The sequence below is a fragment of the Trichoderma aggressivum genome (genome assembly GCF_033847375.1).
Source record: "Trichoderma aggressivum f. europaeum strain CBS 100526 chromosome Unknown scaffold_003, whole genome shotgun sequence".
Lineage (NCBI taxonomy): Eukaryota > Fungi > Ascomycota > Sordariomycetes > Hypocreales > Hypocreaceae > Trichoderma > Trichoderma aggressivum.
Genome location: NW_026946369.1, coordinates 256,458 through 279,534, shown reverse-complemented (window position 1 = coordinate 279,534; position 23,077 = coordinate 256,458). Strand labels below are relative to the sequence as shown.

Genomic DNA, 23,077 nt, shown 5'->3' with positions numbered 1-23,077 from the left:
TTTCTTTTTCCTGCCTTTGAGTTTTCTCTGTCACCTCTGGACTAGGTTCACTTTCTTGCCATTGGTTCAGCGTCTAATTCCCCCCTGCTAACACATCGCGTTATGCCTCTTCTCGCAGCGCTGTTGTGCGGAGTGCCGGTTGGCAGCAATGATGCCCTCGATCTCATTGCTCTCGCAACACCACGACAATAGAGACCCGGGAGCCTGGTGAAAACCCCATGCGGACTGCACAGTAGGTCGTACTGCTAAATCGCACCCGGTCAGTCCCCCTGGTCGCATCCCCTATCCCCCTTGCACAGCAAAATCTAATCCCGGACAGCTGCGGTAGCCGTACCGGTTGGCCGTTCTGGCAGGCTACTGGACGCAGCGCTAACGGGCCTCCCCCTGGATCCCGCTTCCCCGGGCCCTTGCCTGGGAGAAATTGTGGTTCTCGCGGGAATGAGCTGCTGCGGTGAAATTATGAATGACTGGGGATCGAGCGTTGCCCGCGAGCTGTTGTATTAGTCAAAGATGCCAGGCGGGAAATAACTGCAGTTGTGATTGTAATTACCTGGTAGCACCCGGAAAGCAATCCCCCAATTCCCCAGGCATTCATATGTCCCGTGACAAACGTAGCATGTATGCCAAAGGATTCTGGCACCGACTTTGCGCAGGTACGAGGGATCCTTGCGTCGAACCATGGCAGGCTCGACCGTTACGCTTATTCCCAACGGAGCCGCGCTGATGAGACAAATCCCCCCATTGAACCAAGCAGGCAAGGGCTCCTACCGTGTCTCTCTCTCTTTTGGAATGTACGGGTATGCACGGAATACCGTTCCGGAGTGAAACTTTTTTTCCCAAGGCAGTTTCCACCTTCCCGCAAAACGCGTTCTTGCTTCATGATCCAACCTCACAACGCAGAAGGCCCAAGAACCAACAAGTACACCAAAGTCCACCGTTTCGATCAACATCCAACTCCGCGAGGACGGAGTACCTAGTATTGCTTATCCAAAAGAAGAAAGCATTAGAAAATTTTGGAAATGAGTAAAAGCAAAACCACCGGAAGCCGGAACTGGTAACCGCGTCCAAAAGTCACCGGCCACGAATATCCCTGCAGGACAAAGACCGCGAAGTAAGACAAGAGTCTGAAAGCCACACTTTTCTTTTTCGCCTTTTCTTACCAGTATCGGTACATGATGCAACTATAGACGAGTACTCGCACAGCTTCCGATGGATTACCTTAGTACTCGTACCTGTTGATAGCCCGTCCCGTTAGTCGGCCGTTCGCCCAGTCACAGCTTCGTTTCGGCCGCTCCATTTGCCAGCCCTTGCTCGCCGTTCTCTCTTACGATGCAGTCCGTGCTTCTTACTTGGCGCGTTTGGTGAGTGCGGCTTCGTGCTTCGTATCCATCTCAATCTCAGGTGCGAACAACCGACCAAGGGGGCTCCAAACGAGTGCTTTGGTACCTTTGTATTTGCTTCCTGTGTTCTCCGTATCACTGGTGCACAAGCCGTACCGCCTCTCACGGCTCGCGGTCTCTGCGTAACGCTTCGTCCCGCCAACGATGTGTTCATATTAATTACCAGGAACGGCAGATGGGGTATCACATGTGCAAGCAAATTCAGCTCGCTATCTCAGTGTTGGGCTGCTGGAAATTAAGCAACTCATCTTGATGAATCACATCTGCGGAGAATCCCAGGATTTTTGCTCCGGGTGAGATTGAAAATCGAGAAAAACGTGGCGTCCAAGCGGAATCGGTCCATGTCTACCACGGGACAAGCATCAGGGTTATCCGTTTGAGCGTCTATTTAATTAGACATGCCCGTCTTCCGTTGCCCGGGTACCCCGATTTAGGAGAATCGTGGGTCCTTGGAGGTACGGTATATCGCGATTGGTAGCACCAAGTAGCACCAGGTATGTGGATGGCTTCAGTCGCGGTAGGTAGTTCCTTGGAAATGATACTACCCACGCATAAACCGCTCAGCCGATGCCTCTCTACATCATTTCGGATGCTGCCAGATACTCCACACGGAATGAGCCATGGTGGCACCGCCGCTCCAATACCCCGCCATCGTCTGCGAGGTAACGGACTGCTCTTCCTATCGGCCAACCGCAGATCGAGGATCTATCGTGTTGGACTTCCCATTTATCTCCATCACTAGGCAGTCAAGCTAACACGATCAGTTGAGAACCCAACCGCTGAGCTAGTCGTAGAGATCATGTAAATCAGATGGCTGGTTTTCTTATCTTTCTTTCTCTTTGTAACAACAACCAGGCACTCTGTTTATGAGAATACTCTCCATAACCATGCTTTATTTTCGTAGTACTACCTGCTATCTATTGCCTAAAGCGTCATCTCAAATGTCACATCAACTCCGTGACCTAACAGTGCGCTGTGAAAGGTGTTATGACAAGTATAACGTCATTGAATACTTGACAACTTGGTTAGGCCCAACCATGCGGTCGATTTGCTGGTTCCTACCAACTCCAGTCAGAGCTGGGCCCGCGCCGCAGTCATTTTGTAGTTCACTATGAGGCTATCCGGGCATGTTACTCAAATTGCGCCATTGCACGCTATTCCATTCATTCATTTTTGTCAAGATCGTCTATGAAGCCGGAGCTTCTGTCGTAGCTGTGGGGGTAGCATCCGCTGCTGGGGCGTCCTCTGTCTTGGGAGCTTCCTCTGCCTTTGGAGCTTCCTCTGCCTTTGGAGTTGCCTCTGCCTTTGGAGTTGCCTCTGCCTTTGGAGTTTCCTCCTCCTTAGACGCCTCTGCCGGCTTGGCCGTCTCACCCTTGACGCCGCCCACCACCTTGAGGCCTTCGGCTTGTATCGAAATGCTCTCCAGTTCCCGCTTGCGCCGTATTCGGTATTTCAGCTCATCCGTCATGCGCGTTGTGTCTATCAGGACCCCATCCTTCTCGGGGTGTCCATCCTTGAGACCCATCTCCTTGATCTTGACCTTGCCTTGAGCCAGCTCGTCTTCGCCGATGAAGATGGCAAAGGGCACGCCATTGGCTTCCGCAGCCTTGAATTGAGCCTGCATCTTGGGCTTTGCCTTGTATAAGAATTCCGCCTGTAGATGCCCCATTAGCCTCGTCTATTCTGAGAGTTATCAGTGAGAATAGTCTCTTACCTTGATGCCAGCCTGCCACAGCTTTGCGCAGATTTCCAGGCGCTCCTTGACCAGTCCCTTTCCACCCAGAGCCATGACATAGACGTCAACATCGTTGCCGCGCACCTGGTCGGCTGACTTGTCCGCTGCCATCCGGGCCTTGGTGATAGAGAAGATGCGATCGACGCCAAATGAGATGCCGACACATGGAATCTGAGTCTTTCCAGAGAACATGCCGACCAAATTATCGTATCGACCACCAGCAGCGACACTTCCAACGCCGATGGTGGGGTCGTCAGACCGGTCATCATCGTCTCCTTTACCCTTGGACTTCTTCTTGCTTGGCTTTGCGGCATCCTCTGAGCCAGGGGTAGCCTCAGGGGCAGAGCCCTCGGTGACTACCTCGTAGATAAGGCCGGTGTAGTAGTCCAGGCCGCGAGCCAAGCCCAGGTCAAACGAAACCTTGTCGAGGGCGCCAAAGGCCTCAAGATATTCAAACAGGAGAGCAACATCCGCAACACCTTGCTTCATGGACTCGTTTGCCGAAAGCTTCTCATCGTTGCGCAGCTTCTCGAGCAGCTCGTGGCGCCCTCTCAGGACAACCCACTCTCCAATGCGGTCAGCAACATCCTCTGCGAGGCCTTTCTCCTCGGTCATCTCTTTTCGGACATCCGCCCACGGCAGCTTGTCAAGCTTGTCAACTGCAGAAGAGATGGTCCTGATCTTGTCTTCTGGGACACCGCAGACCTGGAAGATGCCATCGAGGATCTTGCGGTGGTTGAGCTTAATGGTGTACGCGCCGTTCCACCCCAGACCCTCAAAGACTTCAGTGATGATGCGAATGACTTCGGCATCGGGCAACATGGCGTCGTAGGTACCAGCGATATCGAAATCGCACTGGTAAAACTCTCGCATCCTGCCCTTGGTCATGGCAGGCTGGTCTCGGCGATAGACCTTGGCGATGTGGTAGCGCTTAATGTTCTGAATGTCCTTGTTCATCGCAAGGAAACGAGCGAATGGGACCGTCAGGTCGTATCTCAGCGAGCAAATCTCGCCACCCTGGTCAGCGAGGTCGTAGATGAGCTTGCTATCCTCGCCATATTTGCCAGACAGAATCTCCTTGAGCTCGAAAACGGGTGTGTCGATGGTAACTCCGCCGTGGCGCTTGAAGACTTCGGTGATGGTGCTGAAGATCTTGTCTCGGATGACCATGTCCTTGCCATTCCCGTGGGGTGAGTAAGCTTGGAGGTTTCTTCCGCCGCGATGAAGAGTCACAACTTACAATCTTTGGTGCCCTTGGCCGTTTTCAGCTCGAACTTTGTCTTGGGAGCCATCCCGGCGGCTGGTGCTTGTGAGTGATAGAGAGAGAGAGTGAAGGAGAGAGGAGTCGCAAGTCTTGTTCTTTGCAATTGCGACAATGGCCGATATGGTCGAAGAGACCTAAATGCAGCCAAAGCAATCTTCATCCGAGGGGGTAGAGGGGAAAATTTAGGCCTGGAGTTGTGGCAGGAGTCATCAGCGCTGTTTAGATGGTGGCACGACAGGCGGGGCAGAAAGTGCTGAATTTTGTTATCGATAAGGAATGCAGTAAACACCGAGTTCTAGAAATGCGTGATCTAGCAACATAACACAATGCAGTAGCTACTTTATTGAGCTTCACATTATGCTGCGCATGAGCGTTATTAGCCGTATGTCGGGGGGGGAAATCTGCCATATGTATAAAATACGAATGGGCGAAAAATCAAAGCAGAGACGACCTGTAAGTGGCAGATGGTCCGCCTTCTCCAGAATACAGGTACGTACCGATATGTAAGTCATCTAGCAGCGCAGCGGAACTAAGCCCATTCGAGAGCAGTGTTGAGATGTTCACCAATTCAGGGTACCAAGGTAACCAGGAACATGAGGAATATATGCTTAATGCTTCGTGATCCTACTTCTTGCTTTTCATCTTTCAATTATTGATCGGTGCTTTATACATTAAGGGGAAACCTCCGAACTCTACAACTCTGCGAGCAGCCTCAAATGCCCCGTTAAACTTGGGGTCGGGAAAGCACCTTCGAAAGTAAAGAGGGCGAAAGGGGACCATTGCTACTAATACTACGTGACTTACAGCCCAAGCGTCTTCTTGCTGCAGTAGATTCAATCCAAGACTGCATGTCTTTGACTCCTAAAGCCTGCTGTTACAAAGGATCGGGTACTGTTACCCTCAGCGAAACGAGCAGCCATGTGGCGCCTGATGAACGGCTTTTCGGGGTCAAGAAGCAACCCGACAGAGTCAAAGATGTCATCTCCCCCGATAGGATGGTGTGCATGCCTGTGTCTTCTGTCACGTCCCCAGTATCCCCGGTACGACTTGGCCAATCTGGTACATGTCATTTCCACTACCGCCTACTTGAAACGGCAAGTATAAGTCTCGGGCTCTGTAACCGAGCTTCTGCTGACTGAAGAATATAGCGCCATTCTCATGAAGCTTTCAAATGGGCCATCTATCGACACAGCGCAGAGATTCAAAGCCACCGAAGTGCTCTGAATGGTATTCATACGTAATCTCAAATTGACCGACCCTTGAACTCCATCATCAACGCCCATCAATCAGTGCTATGTACCACTTGGCGTGATTCCACGTCAGCAGCGCAGAGACATTTTGGGGTGATGCCTGCAGGAAGAACTGTTGCCTTGAGGCGCCACTAATGCTAGCGAGATTCAGGTATGAATACCATTCCTATGCGCCTCACTTTTACGCGTACTACGGGCTATCTATTAGTATGGTAAATGGGACTGCGAACAGAAGAGTTTCATATAAAGACATATATTGAGATTGATAGATAGATACGAGTATTAGGTCGTCGTCGATGGTTCTCCCCCAGACGTGGGTAGCCGAAGGAATTTCGAGAACGAGCTAGCCTGGCTATAATGGGAAATTAAGGACAGCATTTCATGTTAACAAACCTGGACCTAGCCTAACAGCAACTAAGCGTAGCGTTGCAGAGCTGTGCTGCCTGCTGAATGTGCCTCAAATCCTATTGAGCATTTTGATGACTTGTGCACTCTGTCCTTTGCCTTGTAGACCCTACTGCAGATGTGGTCTGATATTGATGATAGTATTCCGTCGAGATGAAGTTTGCAGCTAGCCTAGTATATAGATACAGTGCTTATAGGAGGGAGATAGTGGCAACACTGGCACGCATCACATACCGTCAGCGGATTACACCGAGCATCATAGACATGTGTCGCATCAGATGCAAATCAACCGATCGCCTTCTGCCTGGCATCCAATACAGGGATGACAACTTGTGTACACGTAACGAGACAAACTCAAAATACACACCACATGGGCTGCCTCGTTTTAGCTTCCATTGGAAAGACACCTGGGGCAAACAAAGTATCCACTGCGATTCGCCCGCATTCATCGTTCTCGATTGAATCCATTGATCCGTCAAGCCACCACCTTGAATTAATCTTCCGGGACCCAGAAGGGCCCGAAGCGCGGCCAAGTCCCGCCAAAGTCGTATTCATCGGCTTGTAAGTGGTCAGCTAACCAGGCAGGTCCATGAACATACACCCTGGTACATGTACTTTTGCTTCGCATCATCGCCCGTGCTTCTGTTCCTCCCCATTCTCAAAATCCCATGTAATGCCCTCCGTCTGTCGTCTCTCTTTCATCCGTTTCGGCTCCAACATCCCCGCCGCTTCGTGATGGAAAAGGTCGACGTTGAGAAGTCAGACAGCCCTATAACTGTAGAGGCCGAGAAGCACGTCTCCAACGACGGTGCCGCCACCGCCGAGTCAGCGCAGGGGCAAGCAAAGGCTCGCCCCAAGCGAATAGCTTCTTTCAAGGACTATGTGGTATGTTCCAAACATGCGCAAAGCGACTATAGCTTCTGAGCTGCTAATCACCGCTGATTTCTCACCTTTCACAGCGAGTCTTCCAATACGCAACGAAATGGGACTTTGTCGCCTACGCCGCCGGCGTCATTGCCTCCATTGGCGCTGGCGTCACGTTGCCATTGATGAACGTAGTCTTTGGTATGGTTTCCTTGCGACGTCGCGTTGATGTTTTGTGCATCATTCCATGCAGGTCGCCATGAACACGAGACTCACAGTGTTGCTATAGGTAATTTTGTTGGAAGTATAAGCGACTTTACCAACGCCGCCAACCTAGGTCAGGATGGCTTCCGCAAAAGGGCGGATAAACTATCGTCAGTAACTGCTTTCTATGCTTATTCTACGACTTGCTAAACAAAATCATGACTAGCCTATACATGTTTGCTCTATTTCTTGGTCGACTAGGGCTCAACTATATCAACAAGGTGCGACCTACCGTCGTTGGCTTGCGACTATTACTCCTATTTCCCTCGAGCCGCGAGATTGCTAAATAGTGTTACACCTAAATAGTTTGCTTTTCGAATGATTGGAATCCGAATCTCCTCAGCTATCCGACTGCATTACTTGACAGCACTGTTGGGTCAAAGCATACATGTGCTGGATTCAATGCCTCCCGGCTACGCCACCACAACAATTACATCCACCAGCAACGTGCTCCAGCTTGGCATCTCGGAGAAGCTCGGCGTCTTTTTTGAGTACAATGCCACCATTGTTGCTGCCATCATCATTGCATTTACTCGGAATTGGGCCCTCACGCTCGTTACGTCTTCGGCGATTCTCTTCATTGCCCTCACTGTATCGGTGCTTTTGCCCATCATTGTCAAGGGCCACGGAAAAGTAACTCTCGTAAGTGGCAGTTCAATTCATTGATACGGTAGCGCTGTCAAGGGTAAACTAACCTCTCTGAATAGGCTGAAGCAAAATCCTCTGCCGTCGCAAGCGAAACATTTGCTAGCATTCGTATGATTGCAGCGTGTGGCGCCGAGAGCCGCATGGTAAAGAAATACGGAATATCTGTTGAGGAAGCCAAAAAGCACGCTCAGCGTACAGCTCCATTCATTTCCCTGCAGTTTGGACTCATTGTAAAGATTCCCCAGCCCCCTCCAAAATGCACACAAAGAGCTTTGTTAACATATTGCAGTTCTTCAGCGTGTTTTCCGCCTTTGCGCTTGCATTCTGGTATGGAACCAAGTCCGTGGCTGAAGGCCGAATTGATAATGTTGGGACGATTGTCATGTAAGTTGATTTACTTCTATTATACGTAGGATTGCCCAATGCTGAGTTGAAAAAGCGTTTTGATGTCCGTCATGATGGTCGTTTTCTCCCTAGAACGAACCACCACCCCTCTTCTCGCTGTCAGTAAAGCTACGGTTGCCGCTGCCCAGTTCTTTACCGTTATAGACGCTCCCCAGCCGAATAAAGGTCATCTCACGGAAACCGATGTTTCTGCCACGGAAGACATTGTCTTCGATAAAGTCACATTCGCCTATCCGAGCCGTCCCCATGTCAAAATCCTAGACGAGTTGGATCTCCGCATCGAGTCGGGTAAAATCAACGCCATTGTTGGGCCTTCGGGCTCGGGAAAGAGTACAGTTGTAGGACTGATCGAAAGATGGTATACGCTTAAGGAACAATATGTCATCGAGCAAGCTGTGGAACAGGAAAAGAAGAACAAGAAGAACAAGAAGAACAAGAAGTCGGTCGACGAGGAAGCAGAGGAGATCAGAGCGCAAGAACTAGAAGAAACGGGCCCGCCGGTGAAACTTAGTGGTACACTCACAACGTGTGGCCATGCTCTAGACGACATCAATTTGAAGTGGTGGAGATCACAGATTGGATTAGTCCAGCAGGAGCCCTTCCTCTTCAACGACACAATCTTCAAAAACGTGGCGAATGGTTTGATTGGTACGCAATGGGAGAGCGAGTCTGAAGAGAAGAAACGAGAATTGGTCAAGGACGCATGTGTTGAAGCATTTGCTGAAGAGTTTATTGACAAGCTTCCACAGGTCAGCTGAGAATTCTCTCCCAGTTCTGAACTTACAAAGGCTAACTCTTCGATATTCTAGGGTTATGACACCTTGGTTGGTGATAGTGGTGCCAAACTCTCCGGTGGTCAGCGTCAACGTATTGCCATTGCGAGATCCATCGTTCGAAAGCCAAAGATCCTTATCCTTGACGAAGCAACCAGCGCGATCGATGTCCGTGGAGAGCGTATAGTCCAAGCTGCCCTCGACCGCGTGGCTCAAAACCGGACAACAATCACGATAGCCCATCGCCTGTCCACGATCAAGAAAGCCGACCGGATCATCGTGATTAAGAAGGGAAAAGTCGTAGAGGAGGGCAACCACGAAAGCCTTATTGCGCTGGATGGCGGTGTCTACTCCGGCCTCGTCCAAGCTCAAGCACTGTCGTTGGGAGGATCACCCCAGTCCGACGAGAGCGATGAAAAGGAAGATGTTTACGAGGACATGGTCCGCGAAAAAACCCATGCCGTTACCGAAGCCGAGGCCCAGACTAGCGACAGCACCGAAAGGCAACGAAACATCTTCAACAGTTTCGGCCGCCTTTTCTACGAGACCAAGAGCCACTGGTACTTGATGTTCCTGACGGTGGGATTCGCCGCCTGCGCTGGAGCTGCGGTTCCGCTGCAAGCCTGGCTGTTTGCCAAACTCATTGTAGTGTTTCAGTTTACCGGACAGGAACTACTACATGAGAGCCGGTTCTGGTCCCTGATGTGGTTGGTGTTGGCGATCGGCGTTGGCTGTGCTTACTTTGGAGCGCTCTTCTCTTCCACCCGGATGGCATCGATTATTCGCGCCAAATATCAGCAACAGTATTTCGAAGCCATTCTGTACCAAAAGACGTCCTTCTTCGACGACGAGGATCATTCTCATGGTACCATGACGGCCCGTGCTGCGGGAGATCCCCAGCGACTCGAGGAACTCATGGGCGCCAACATGGCCAGCGTCTACATCGCCATTTTCAACCTCACCGGGTCCATTGCCATTGCCTTTTCCTTTGGGTGGAAGTTGGCCCTAGTCGGTGCTGCCGTCGTCATGCCTATTCTTCTCGCCTCGTCGTACTGGCGCTTCAAGTACGAAATCCAGTTTGAAAAGATGAACAACGAGGTGTTTGCAGAAAGCTCAAAGTTCGCCTCCGAGTCGATTGGTGCCTTTAGAACAGTCACGTCTTTGACCCTGGAGGCCCCCATATCGCAGCGTTTCGAAACGTTGTGCAATGGCCATGTTAAGACGGCGTTCAAGAAGGCTCGTTGGGTTAGTCTCCTATTTGGATTTGCCGACAGCTGCACATTGGCTTGCCAGTCTCTCATCTTCTACTACGGAAGCCGCCTTTTGGTCAGTGGCGAGTACAAGATTGAGAATTATCTCGTGTGCTTCATGGCTATTATGAATGCTTCCGAGTCGGCTGGCCAGAGTTTCGGGTTTGGACCAAACGCAGCACAGGTCACGGCCGCGTCGAACCGCATCTTAAACACGAGGGATACCATGATTCAAGGCAAGAGCTCTGGAGCAAAGAGTCTCCCTGATTCTCAGGGAGGGATGAAGATTGAATTGCAGGATTTGCATTTCAAGTACCCGACTCGAGACATTCCCGTCTTCCGCGGACTGAACTTGACGATTGAGAAAGGCCAGTTTGCAGCTCTTGTGGGAGCATCTGGATGTGGCAAGACGAGCATCATTTCCCTCCTAGAACGGTCAGTCAAGCGGAAGAAGCCCCTGAACAAAACAGTGTCTCTTTACAGGAACTAATGTTTTTTCGTATGTAATAGGTTCTATGATCTCGACAAAGGCCGCATCTTGTGCAACGGCCAAGACATCGCCGATGTCAACATCTTCGACTACCGCAAACATCTCTCTCTTGTAGCCCAAGAGCCAACCCTCTTCCAAGGTCAGTTCCCCCTCCAACCACTTTAAATCTTTTCATGAAAAAAAAAAAAAAAAAAAAAAAAAAGTCCCCCAAAGCTAACAGATTCTTGTCCCCCATCACAGGCACTCTCAGAGACAACATCATCCTCGGCGTCGACGAAACCACCGTCACCGACGAACAAATCCACCAAGCCTGCCGCGACGCCTCCATCCACGACTTCATCGTCTCCCTCCCAGAAGGCTACAACACAAACATCGGCTCCCGCGGCGTCTCCCTCTCCGGAGGCCAGAAGCAGCGCGTCGCGATTGCCCGCGCGCTCATTCGGAACCCCGAGATTCTGCTCCTTGACGAGGCCACCAGCTCGCTCGATTCCGAGAGCGAGAAGCTCGTGCAGGCTGCGTTTGAGAGAGCTGGAAAGGGCCGCACAATGGTTGTGGTTGCTCATAGACTGGCTACGGTGCAGAATGCGGATGTCATTTTCGTTTTGGGAGAGGGCAAGCTGCTTGAGCAGGGGAGCCATCTGGAATTGTTGAAGAAGAAGGGCGTTTACTGGCAAATGGTGAGTCGTCTCTCCTTTTTTCCCTTGACTTTTTGTTTCTCCTCATTTAATGGACGATTGCTAACGGACGTGATGAAACAGTGTCAAAGCCAGGCCTTGGACAGGTAATTCTTGTAAGAATACGGCGTCTATTGGGAGAGCATACATTATATACTATACATACATAATCGGCATTTGAGGTCAAATAGACGACTTGGTTTTGGGGGTTTTCTTTCATTTTATCGAAGCATTCGTTTTGCAAAAAATCTAACAACGCAACTCTTACTCAGACATGGATACAAACCTCTTCTTCAAATCAATGCACCCTTCCCCTCGGGAACATTTCTTGCTCTCTCGCTAAATCTCTTACTGGTGAAGTCTTGTTAAAAAAAAAAGGGGGGATCAAAACTGTTACATCATTTGAATATTGCCAACACTTTATTTCCACACTTCATCCAACTCCTTGAGAATGTAATTGGAATGAGTCATGACAAAATCATGAGTACCGGGAAGAACTTTCCAAAACACATTATCCCTCCCTCCGATGAGCGGAAGGGCTTCACGCTCGTAATCATTCACATCAATGAGCTCGTCGTTTTGAGCCAAGAGAACCATGGTTGTACCAGGCTTCCGGTGGGCAAGAAGCCTCCAGCTATCGTGCTGGTGCGTCAAGGGCGCATGTCTAATGGATGACATGAACGAGGGGATGAAGCCGGCGTGGTTGAGGACCATCCATCGGACATACATCAATACGTGCTGTTCCAGGGGAATGGTGCCGTCGGTCTGTTCGGTAGTGCCGGAGGCCTCTGCCATGGCGACTTCCGCCATCGATGCAGTTGGGGAAGCTTCCTTGGGCTTCCTGGCTGATGCAATGGGCTGCTGCAGACGAGACCGTGTCAAGTAGGCGAGAAGTCCCTCAGGCACGAAGCCCGACCTAAAGATGAAGAGAGACATGGCACCAAAATCCTCGGGGTTGATGAGACCGGCGGGAGCGAGCAGAACAAGCGATGAAACGAGGTGAGGGAACGAAGTGGCAAAGTGTACGGCGATGCCCCCACCAAGGGAATATCCAATAAGACGGAAAGCATCATTGCCGGTCCAGGCAAGGGGACTGGAGGCCAGCACGAGAAGAATCTGAGTAGTGTAGAGGCGCTCATCGTGAGGGAGGTCACCAACACCGTCCGAGAAGCCTCGACCAAAGAGATCCTGTAGCAGTCATTAGTCCGGTACCCCTTTAGGGTCATGAGGGGGGTGAGTTTTGTCTTACAAAAAGCATCACACGACATCCGCGGTTGACGAGTCCGTGAGCGATGCGGGAGAGAGTTATGCACGGGGTGCTGATACCATGGACAAGCAAGACCTTTTCGCCATTCTCGGGACCGAATTCGTAGACGCGGATGGATCCATACTAGAAGAAAATTGGCAAGTTTAGCTTCAACTCTTGCCTTTACATGCTTGGTTGTTTCTCTGTTATTCTTCTCTTGTCTCGCCTCATCCGGTCCGATCTCATCTAATTTCATCCCACTTCACCTCACCACATCTCACCTGCCCAACACGTCCCCAAATAATGCATAGAGAGCCACTTACCGGTGTATCAACATCCCTCGCCCCCGGAAAGGCATCCGGCCGATAAACGAGCCCATCGATCTCGTCTTTCGGCGTTCCCGGAATCGCCGTCTTGAGCGGGTTCGGGAGCGCCTTGCCCCATCGCGGCCACAGCGCCGATCTGGCAAAGATGAGCAGCGTTGTGGCCACGGCCGTCGTCGTGACTGCGACGGCGGTCTGGGACAGCGACGACCAGCGGAGGAAGCTGGATGTGGAATCCATGGACCCTGCGTAACTGTCGCGATCACATGTAGGGGTGACCACAGATGCCCCGCTGGCCGTAGATGATTTGAACCTCTCTGTGTTGTGTGTTGTGCTGCGTCGGCGTATTTGATGGTATGGTGCTCTTGCTGTTGATGGCCGCGGTCAGATGAATGACTCTGGGGAGGAAGCCGTCGCGTGCTGATTTCTAAATGATGTGTATGTGGTCAAGAGAGATGGGGTGAGAAGACAAGACGAGGATATTATACGACTATCTAAATCGCTGAGCAGTAGAGGGGAGGGAGGAGGAAAGCGGTCAATCACCAGGTTCCCACCCAGCAGAATGTCGAGAAGAGAGACAAGAAAGAAAACCAAGAGCACAAGATACAACAGGATTACAGACGATGGCTCATGAATGGGGGAAAAGGCATACATGTAAGCAGGAGATGCCGGTGACCAATCCTCGCCCAGCCTCGCTGCTCCTGTCAGAAGTCTGATTGCCAAAGTGTTCGTTTCGAGGATAGCGGGCCATGGGCGCCGTCTTCTCAATCTTAGCTTACCTTGGGCTCAGGCTTAGGCTTGGTGGGGGGGAAGTTCCGTTGATGTTTGTGGGCAGCTGAAAGCACATGCAAATGTTTAGCACTGCAGCTAACGAGCAATTGGCGACATTTACAGAGCGTCAGTGATTTTCGACGAATTGATGGATCCAAGCCTTGACTTGGGCCTGCACGTGGCTCTGCCTGGCTGACTGGCTGACAACCAATCAATCCAACACTCGCCTGCCATCTTGTGTGATGCAAAAAAGAACATCCATATAATATTCATCCATCTAATATACATGGTATAATCAATCTACATTGCACTGCATGCCATCCTCCAGTGTACGCCAGTATCTTCCCACGCCCGGGTATCATAAAACGATGCTAGATATTTACTCCCCCCTCAGTGATGAGCCAAGGGAAAACACTTTGCAAGAAAAATACAATCGACTCGACTATCCCAATCCAACCGCCCAAGCCGCGTTTCCAAGCTGTTTAATTAGCTGGCAGAGATTCTCCACAAGAGCCGGCAAGGCATCCTGAGGCCGTCGAAAGTTGGCCTGTAAAATCTCCTGTGCAATGTCCATGCACGCACGAGGGTCGTAAACCGATGCATCGCCTGGCGTAGCGCCAGAGATCGGTCCTGCAGGCCCTTGGATAAAAGGCTGCCCCTGTCCAAAACTCAAAAACTGTTGAATGGTTGTGGCATCGCTGCCGTCGTCCAGATACATGGGTTCATATCCATACTGCGATGGCATCTCCTGCTGTTGGCTGGCTCGGAACACAACGCCGTACGTCCACAAAGCAAGCGCGGCATGGTGGACTGCTATGGCATAGAAATCCTTCAAGGACCCAGCAGGAAACAGCTTGGCGTATCGAAAGATCTGACCGGCGCAATAGACTGCATACCAGGACTCGGGGCTAGCCGTCCATTGCTGCAAAATGGGGTACATACGACGGGCCTCTTCCTCCCCTTGCTTGCCCGAAAAGATCTGCAGGTCGTCCAAGGATACGTGCAGGTGCATCATGAGAAGATACAGGACAACATGCTCCTGAGGAGAAACATCCTGCAATTTCGACGCAACAAACTGAAACGACTGCAAATCTCTCATGAGCTCCTGACGTCTCGAGCTAAGCATCGGGTTAGACACTTCTTTGGAGTAGCTACGAAACTGGTGCACCACGCTCATTTGAGAGTACTCCAGAATCATTGACCAAAAGCCGTGAAGGAAAACAGAGACGGATAGCTGCATGTCGATGCGCGTGCTATTGTCAGCAAGTTGACGTGGGTCTCTGTACATGTCGGCGATTGATGGCGCTCTTGCATTTGGTTCAACAGATCTCGTTAAATAGATGGCCTTCCACTCAGATGCTGTCTTCGCAGACCACAGGTCTTTCTGTTCCGGCAGGGGTAGTGTCAACTCGGCATACGACATGCATGGATTCGTCAACGCTGTCATGGATATTTGGGCTTCCCGGATGTAACAGTGGAATACGAGCCTTCCCCCTTTTATGTTAGCACCAGATCGATGAGGAGCAGATCCATCCCAAACTGACCTCTTCCATTGTTCCGCAGCCGCCCATTTCATCCACTTTTGTTCTAGTATCTCGCCCTCGTCGGAGGGATCGACCGTGATAACGGGGTACATGCATCGCTGGAACAGCCGACGATATCGCATCATCTAGCAGCGCTGTTAGTCGCACGAAAAAGACAAAGTCGGCAATGTGTAATTTTCCCATACCGTTACCGGAATTACCAAATGGCACTCGGCAATCTCCATTTTCCTGCGGTTGCCACTCCACAAGCCGATATCTTGCCCCAGAATGAGGGATTGGACAAGACTAAGGTTTTGTATGGCTGTGTTATTGTCTTCGAACTGTCACATGAGTTAGATGATGGGACGGGTTTTCGGTGTATATCCATTCGTCGGGCTGAGTGTAAATATATCTTACCCGTGCAGGTATCGTAATTCCTAGTAGATTCTGGTGTAAGCTCATGATGTCTCTTCAACACATTGCCGTCTCATCGATGAAGAGGAAGGGCAGAGGAGGCGGAAGAATCAAAGGAGTTCCACTTACGAACTGCCTCTTGAACGGCAAAACCAAACTTTCGCAACGTCGGAGCTGGCATCAAGACAGCGCCAGCAGCCACGGCGTTTCCAATCCATTCAGGCCATACCGAGTTCAGCTTGAGGGTAGGATAGTGTATCCATGTCGATACCTGACGGAGGTGGGCTGCCAAAAAGGCTTGCACCATTGTATCCATCACATCGACTGTTGGAAAAGAGGCGGCCACCCGGCCGGCTGTGGAAGCATCTCGACACGTCTTCAAGACAATGGCGAGAATCTGGTCGCGGCTGGGAAGATTCAGCCTTTGATCAACCACTCGCTCCAGTTGTCTCTTGACCTCTTGGAACTGAGCATTGGAAACATCCGTGGCTGATATAGGAAGATTGCCCTGCTCAGTGTAGGCGTTGTCCTTGGTGGTGGGGTCCCACTTCCATGGCAGTTCCCCCCAGACGTTGGCAAGATTCTGTCGCATTTGAGACATATCCAACGAGTTTTGCGGGTTGTGATCAGCCATTGTGGGTGTTATCAGAGAGCCATCGTCCAGATTCAGGTTCCAATGGTCCAGGAGGCCAAAGTCCATCTCTGTCAGATCCATGTCCATGTTGTCACAGAAATCCAACACGGCCGGGCCTTGAGATTCAGACGGCCGTGACAGATCCACCGGCTGAGGGTAGAGGACATCGCGCAGGAAGTCAAAGAAGGGGATGTTATTGAACGCCATAGGACCTGAGCCAGTTCTTGAAGGATCATGGGGTTGAACTGGGTTGTTAGTAATACTGCCTAGAAAGGGGGTGTTCATTGTCAGTCTTGGCGCCCCCAATCGAAAAAGCAGCATACATGTGTGATCCAGTATTCATTTTCCCAAGATTAATCACGAGGCTTACCTGGTCCTACCCCCGTATCCGGAGTAGTCAGCTGGCTGTCGCCTTGCCTTGATGACGCAGACTGTGACAGAGGGCTGCTCTTACTAGCTGTATTGTCGCGGATGAAGTTTGCAGAGGCATTTTGAAGAAGTGTGGAGTTGGAGTCTGTGGATCCCACAGAGGCAGCGACGGTTGGGCGAGTCTGCGTGACATCTTGCCCGCCCGCCGGAAGGTGGACAAGATGCCTAGTATTGCCCGGGCTGGCCTCATAAGAAGAACAGGGCAAGTTACGGCGGACACAGCGCCTGCACGGCTTCGCCTCATCGCATTTCACGCGAGCAACGGCGCAGGGACGGCAAGCCTGACTAACGCGACTGGAGTTTGGTGACGAAACCATCCGTTCACGCTTCAGGGGCGAGTCGTTCTCATGGTTGGTGACATGGCGCCTCAGCAGATCCTTCCGCGCGAACGTCTTTTTACAGATATCGCACGCAAAGCGTCGCCCCAGAGTGTGAGTCTGGACATGCCTGACAAGGTGCTCTGGCCGTGAATAAGTGCGGCCACAGTCGCGACAAGCATAGGGATTGTTGTTTTGGTGGCCCTGGCGCGACCCTGATCCTGAGGATTCAGCAGTGACGCCAGGAGTTACCCCAGCAGCGGCAGTGGCAACACCGGGAGCTGTTGTTGACGGCGGCCCAGCTGGCATGGCGATGTAATTCTGGGCCATAGCAGCAGGATTCGACAGCGCGGAGCCTACCGTTCTTGTAGCGGTAGCATCGGAGCCAACGACAGGCTGCTGTGCCAGCGGGAGGGGCGGAGAAGGCGCAGAAACAGGCACAGGCAAAGGCAAAGGCGCAAGGACAGAGCCAGGCGCAGGTAGTGGCCGAGGATCGCTGCCCGGACCCATGGGATCGAGGATGTGTGATAGAGACGGTCCGGCCATTGCGTGCTGGCTACGGAGCGGCGGAGGCCCCGAGTCCACCCGGTAATCTGGTCGGCAGGGTTCAGGACCACATCAAGGCCCTTTTCGAGGATGAGATTGGAGGGCAACCTCGCGAATAGGATTGGGGGATTGGGGATTAGGAGAAGGCGCTGCCTCGAGCTCAAGGTTGCGACAAGCTGAAAGGCGAACCCCCGGACCAGAGGGGCCGGAGCAAAGGCTGAGCCGGTGCCGGTAAGGCTGAGCAAGCTGCAATATTAAGCTGAGGTCTAAGATGCCATCCAAGCATAAGCCGATCAGAGCTACCGAGGGACAGATGGCGCTACGCGGTCCTTTAGACGCCTTGTCCAAGACGTCGCGTGTAGGTTTGGCGCGAGCTGGTGTGCGCGAGGAAGCTTGGCATACTGCTAAAGGGTCCTGGTCGTCGTGTTAGTGTTGCTGAGATCAACTTGTGGCTGTCGAGGTTGAGTTACGCGTACTCCGTACGTAAGGTACTCGTACGTCTCTATGGAGGTTTCAGAGGGTGCTAGCCGTCGCTAGTGGTAGTACTAGTACCGCCACAGCGGGTGACAGCACGGACAAGTGCCGGTATCGATACCTCGTACCAGAACCAATGGGCATGGCCGTGCCGTGCCGTGCGAGTTGATGAGGGTGAGGGCGGTGGAACATGGGGAGACTTGTTGAGTCGAAGGGGGCCAGACGAGCTTCGAAGCCAGGGCTGAAGACGCAGCTGGAGTATCGCACAGGTAGATTTCAGGGCCATTTCTGCGGTCCGAGGGTGCGTGGGGGCCAATCTGGGGTGCGGCTGGAGCTCCTGCTCCGTACAAGAGTACATGTATAGGCTGTTTATACGCACGAGTATCAATACGCCGTATAAGAGCCAGGGCCTTGGCCGGAATTGCAGGCTTTGAAGGTAGTAATTGGTCACCTACCTACTAAAAAATCAAGTCTATTCACAAATGGAGTCCGTCGTTGATTGGTATTTGTCGACGCCGGCTTCTTCAGCTGGGGGGGCCTTTTAGGCGTATGTGCTCCAGGGCTGCAAAACTCTGTTAGTGGCCGGCGCCCTAGCAAAGCTTAACCCGAATCTCGGCACGCGAAGGTCTAGATTGATGGAAAAGCTGGGGACAAACTTTGGGCTCGGACAAGCAATTGAATCAACTCTGGCAAACTACTGTCGCAATCGCCACCAGTGCGATGTCATGCAGCCCGTTGCCGCCTGGTAATGGATTTCCCATCAATCTCTATTGCTCGTGGCGTCTGCGGCTTGGAACAGGGCAGCCGGAGATATCCGGTAGTGCAGAGGTTCTCGGGAGTTGACATGGCAAGGCCCTGGGTAGGTACATACATGTGATCATGTCATGTTGATGGAAGTTGTCAATCTCAAACGTGATGCCAAAGAGATTAGTTTACTTCAAGCACATGTCAACGTATGGCATCCAATCAGTGACACACACGGGGGTGATGGTTGTAACTCAGACGCCCAAGAAGGCCTGGTACATATTATTTCGAGTAATGATTCGAGGTAGTATTGAGGCCTATCTGCCATCATCAGTACGGGTAATACTTGAACCAACATCAAACGTAGTGGCGCCGTCGCATCTCGGAATACATGTGCTCGTAGCAATCGGCAAACAGACTGCGGGTACAGGGATCCATTGCTGAAACGGCCCTGGCTGATGCCGCCCCCGGTCGTTAGTTTGCCGACCTCTCGAGACACGTTGGTCCCCAGCAATTCGCGTCGTTGCCTGTAGGACTCGTAAGCAATCTCCAGATTGGGATCCCCTTTACGGGTATCTATCCGTATGGAGTAATAGGTGGCATTACCAGAATAGGCCCATACGAGTACCTCGTACTACTGGAGGTTCGGCAAGTTCAGTTATCAATCTTCTTCCACGTTGTAGCTAATGCACGTACAATATCAGTAATTAAGTGGGCGACACGCTACACCTACGGGGCTCTCTTTTCTTTTCTTTTTCCCCTCCCCGACACTATTACATGCTAATACTGGCGCCACGACAAGCCTTGCGAGATGTAATTTTCCTTGCTTCTTCTCTTTTCCCTAAATCATCGTCGGTGGCGGTTTGTGGATTCTCATTGGCATATCAAATCCAACTTGACTGTCACAGGGCAAAGATGTCTCAGTTCGTTCAACACCACCCCAACCCTACCCTCCCTTTTGAGATACTCCGCGGCACGCAACCCCTGAGGAGCCTCCCGCGTCCTTGAGCCTATAATCGTAGTACTACCTTCTTACATGTACCTGCATATGTCCCAAGTAGTATGCAGTAATATTCACTACTCATTCGGAACCTGGCAGTATCCAGGGTGCTCACGGGACTCCTCTGACCAGATCCCCGGACCGGCTTCTCGGGCAGTCTTCAAAGATGCCAAGCTCGTGACACCGATTCAGATTTCTCTTCTAATCTCCATACCCTTGGGAGCTGTCGACTGAGCCACCTCTCGCCAGTCTTTGTGCCCTCAGTCATGGCTGTCCAAGACGATATCATTGCCCCGGCGCTGGATCCACAGGCTGAGGAATCCTTCAAGGAAAAGACCCGAAAGAGAACGCTCGGCAATCTACGCCTTGTCCATCCAGAGACGAATGCCGTGATTCTGGTTCCCGCGCCATCCTCCGATCCCAACGACCCGTTAAACTGGTAGGTTAATACCCACTGCAGCTGATCTGTTCTCCAGCTAAACACCTCATTCTGTCCATCTCAGGTCAACATGGCGCAAGTACTACGTCGCCGGGGTTCTTTGCTTGACGATGGCCATGTCCAATTTTCTTGCCGCCGGGCCGGCTATCGCAGTGCCGGCGACGGCAGCCGAGTTCTTCCCAGATTCCTTGGCTGATGGCACCTTTGTCACGTCCGCCATTCCAAAGACGGCCTACTTCTTCACCACCACGTCTCTGCTCATAGGACTGGGCAATATCATCTGGGTGCCCGTAGCCAACAAATGGGGCCGCCGTCCGGTATATGTCGTGAGCTACATGATTTACTTTGCCACGGCGGTTTGGCTCATCTTTGAAAAATCCTACGCTGGGTTCCTGGCAGGCCGAATTCTCATGGGATTTGGTGCCGGTGCAGCGGAGACGCTTGCTCCCATTACCATTGCCGACATCTTCTTCCTCCACGAAAGAGGCAAGATCATGTCCGCGTACACCTGCTTCTTGTCCATTGGGGCATCGGGAGGATTGGTTATATCCGGTCTCATCACAATTCACCATACCTGGCGAACCATCTACCAGGTTGGCTCTGCCTTGATTGGCTTTGTTCTTCTTGCTCTACTCTTCACTGTGCCTGAGACCAGCTACTCTCGGATCGACGATTATAGTTCGCCTCCTGTAGACACACCTAGCGACCTATCAACTTTAACTACGACCCAAGGAGAGCTGTCTTCCCCGAAGAAGAAGAGCTATTTCGAAACTCTATTGGTATTCAAGGCCGCAAGTACCAAGGAGAACCTCGTCAAGATGATGATTCGCCCCTTTGGCCTCATTGTCCTTCCACCGGTGCTATGGTCTGCTCTTGCCTTGGCCGTTACTATTGGATTTCTCGTGGCTGTTTCGTCAAACTCAGCCTCGGCGTTTAATACGACGTATGGCTTTGCATCTTACCAGGTTGGACTTTGCTATATTGCTGGCGTGATTGGCTCTCTGCTGGGGCTGCCTGCAGGGGGTCACCTCGGGGATAAAGTTGCAGACATTCTAACAAAGAGAAACGGCGGTATTCGAGAACCCGAGATGCGGCTACCAGCAGTCATGATATCTGCAATCACCGCCCCGCTTGCTCTGGTCCTCTATGGCGTCGGCATCCAGTACAAGCTTCATTGGATATGTCCCACCATAGGAATCGGTCTCCGTGAGAACTACCACTTGGCGGTCCATGCTTCTTAAAAGGATTTATTGGCGCTAACTATGAGATGCAGTCAATTTCTCCATCACGCAAGCCAACACGATTTGTATTGTCTATGTCATCGATTCGTACCGGCCCGTTGCAGGTGAAATCACTCTGGCAGTTACAGGATTCAAAGGTGAGTCCATCAATGACCATCCCGCCGAGACGTAATCTGTTACTAACAAAAAGAACCTCCAGCCCTGTTTGCCTTTTTTCTCTCCTTTGAAACAAACCCTTGGATCAACCTGTCTGGCTATCAAGACGCGTTTGGAGCCATGGCGGGAATTGCGGGGGGAGTCCTCATCATGTGGATCCCGTTGTATTTCTGGGGAAAGAAAATTAGACATTACTCGTGGAAATGGAGAGTCATCTCTTTCATACACTGGGATAATGATCGCGAAGTGGGCGAATAGATAGATGTCTTGTTGTTGGATTCCATGTATACATGTACATTGTACGGGCTATTGACTCTTTTGATTAAGGAGTCGACTAAGCGAGATACCCATTTACACCAGTTAGCAGGCAATCGTCGTTGTACGGACCGGCCTTGATCGATTCAGAAAGGCCATAAAAACATGCAAGCACTATCACATTCTTATGCTAGTAATATGATACGACTGCGGAAAACCAATAACACAAGGGGGTGGCTACATATCCAGCGACCCGTTCTCAAATTTGAAGCTACATGTAGACACTAAACACAGGTACATGTAGCTACTGCTAGAGTAACAGATATTAGAGGAATGTAGTGATATTAGACGAAGATAATAACGATATCAGACATATGGGGAGTCAGATATTGACTACCTAAGCAGAGATTTGTAGTAGAATATAAAATCGAGGAAATAAAACTGAGGCTTTCAGGTTTGCTTTGCATCGTACTCCATGACTTGGACTCTACGATATCGCTAGGGTGCTAGATACTAGCTAAATTAGGGTGCCGAATAGCTATTCCCCAAGTATAAGTAGTTAAATTAGATATTCAATAGCTACAGAGCGATATCCAGTACGCTGACTCTAACATAAAATGAAGCATCCATGGCGCTCTTCATGTTACTTCTACGAGCCCTCGCCACGCATTGACTTACAACGTCAAAACCTGCTCCAACCAGCATCGCACAACAGTGTCAGGTGCACGGGCTTAGTGACTGACTAAGCGCCGGCGCCACCCTCTCGATAAGCTTCAGCCCGCTGGACCGATAAGTGATCGCGTGTCTCAGACCTCAACTCAAAGGGGTTTCGACTACGTCGTGATTCCATGCCCCGTTGTTGTTGTGCTTGAATTTTTCCGCCTTGTTGCGGCTGCCTCGTTTATAGAAGGTTTGTGGCCTGACCATGACTTGAGCCCTCTCAGGAGGCGTGGTACCGTGTGCATCATCGCTCAAAGTGTCTCGCGCTCGAAGGGGGGCTTGAGGTCTATATCAGCCATCCAGTTTCCCACCCGCGCACGGCTTATCCCTCGTTCGCAAGGCAGTCCCGGCGTCGCCGGTTGTCTTCATTTACTTCTTTGCCTCTGTTTGAAGAGCACTGTTCGTCTAAAGACATATTCCAGC

The 23,077-nt window shown here is 51.3% G+C and overlaps 5 protein-coding genes across 5 annotated transcripts; 2 read left to right on the top strand and 3 right to left on the bottom strand.

Annotated features, from left to right (window-relative positions):
* Positions 1-2,586: 2,586 nt before the first annotated feature.
* On the bottom strand, positions 2,587-4,427 carry Triagg1_1207 (uncharacterized protein; the record flags this gene model as incomplete). Its single annotated transcript, XM_062895252.1, has 3 exons — positions 2,587-3,054; positions 3,115-4,334; positions 4,376-4,427. 3 exons carry the CDS (start codon positions 4,425-4,427, stop codon positions 2,587-2,589), a joined length of 1,740 nt encoding a protein of 579 aa, XP_062759546.1.
* Positions 4,428-6,789: 2,362 nt separating this feature from the next.
* Triagg1_1206 (uncharacterized protein) lies at positions 6,790-11,533 on the top strand (the record flags this gene model as incomplete). Its single annotated transcript, XM_062895251.1, has 12 exons — positions 6,790-6,939; positions 7,014-7,119; positions 7,172-7,292; positions 7,349-7,403; positions 7,489-7,824; positions 7,890-8,060; positions 8,120-8,214; positions 8,270-8,984; positions 9,045-10,693; positions 10,769-10,887; positions 10,989-11,425; positions 11,507-11,533. 12 exons carry the CDS (start codon positions 6,790-6,792, stop codon positions 11,531-11,533), a joined length of 3,981 nt encoding a protein of 1,326 aa, XP_062759545.1.
* A 309-nt stretch (positions 11,534-11,842) lies between these two features.
* On the bottom strand, positions 11,843-13,231 carry Triagg1_1205 (uncharacterized protein; the record flags this gene model as incomplete). Its single annotated transcript, XM_062895250.1, has 3 exons — positions 11,843-12,610; positions 12,672-12,812; positions 12,992-13,231. The coding sequence occupies 3 exons, from the start codon at positions 13,229-13,231 to the stop codon at positions 11,843-11,845; spliced, it is 1,149 nt and encodes a 382-aa protein (XP_062759544.1).
* A 973-nt stretch (positions 13,232-14,204) lies between these two features.
* On the bottom strand, positions 14,205-18,385 carry Triagg1_1204 (transcriptional regulator family: C2H2 zinc finger and Fungal Specific TF; the record flags this gene model as incomplete). The annotated part of the gene is made up of 8 exons (XM_062895249.1): positions 14,205-15,431; positions 15,492-15,626; positions 15,703-15,722; positions 15,829-16,578; positions 16,704-17,672; positions 17,823-18,039; positions 18,102-18,127; positions 18,178-18,385. The coding sequence occupies 8 exons, from the start codon at positions 18,383-18,385 to the stop codon at positions 14,205-14,207; spliced, it is 3,552 nt and encodes a 1,183-aa protein (XP_062759543.1).
* Positions 18,386-20,109: 1,724 nt separating this feature from the next.
* Positions 20,110-21,695, top strand: Triagg1_1203 (uncharacterized protein; the record flags this gene model as incomplete). Its single annotated transcript, XM_062895248.1, has 3 exons — positions 20,110-20,282; positions 20,347-21,488; positions 21,556-21,695. 3 exons carry the CDS (start codon positions 20,110-20,112, stop codon positions 21,693-21,695), a joined length of 1,455 nt encoding a protein of 484 aa, XP_062759542.1.
* Between the last annotated feature and the right edge of the window lie 1,382 nt (positions 21,696-23,077).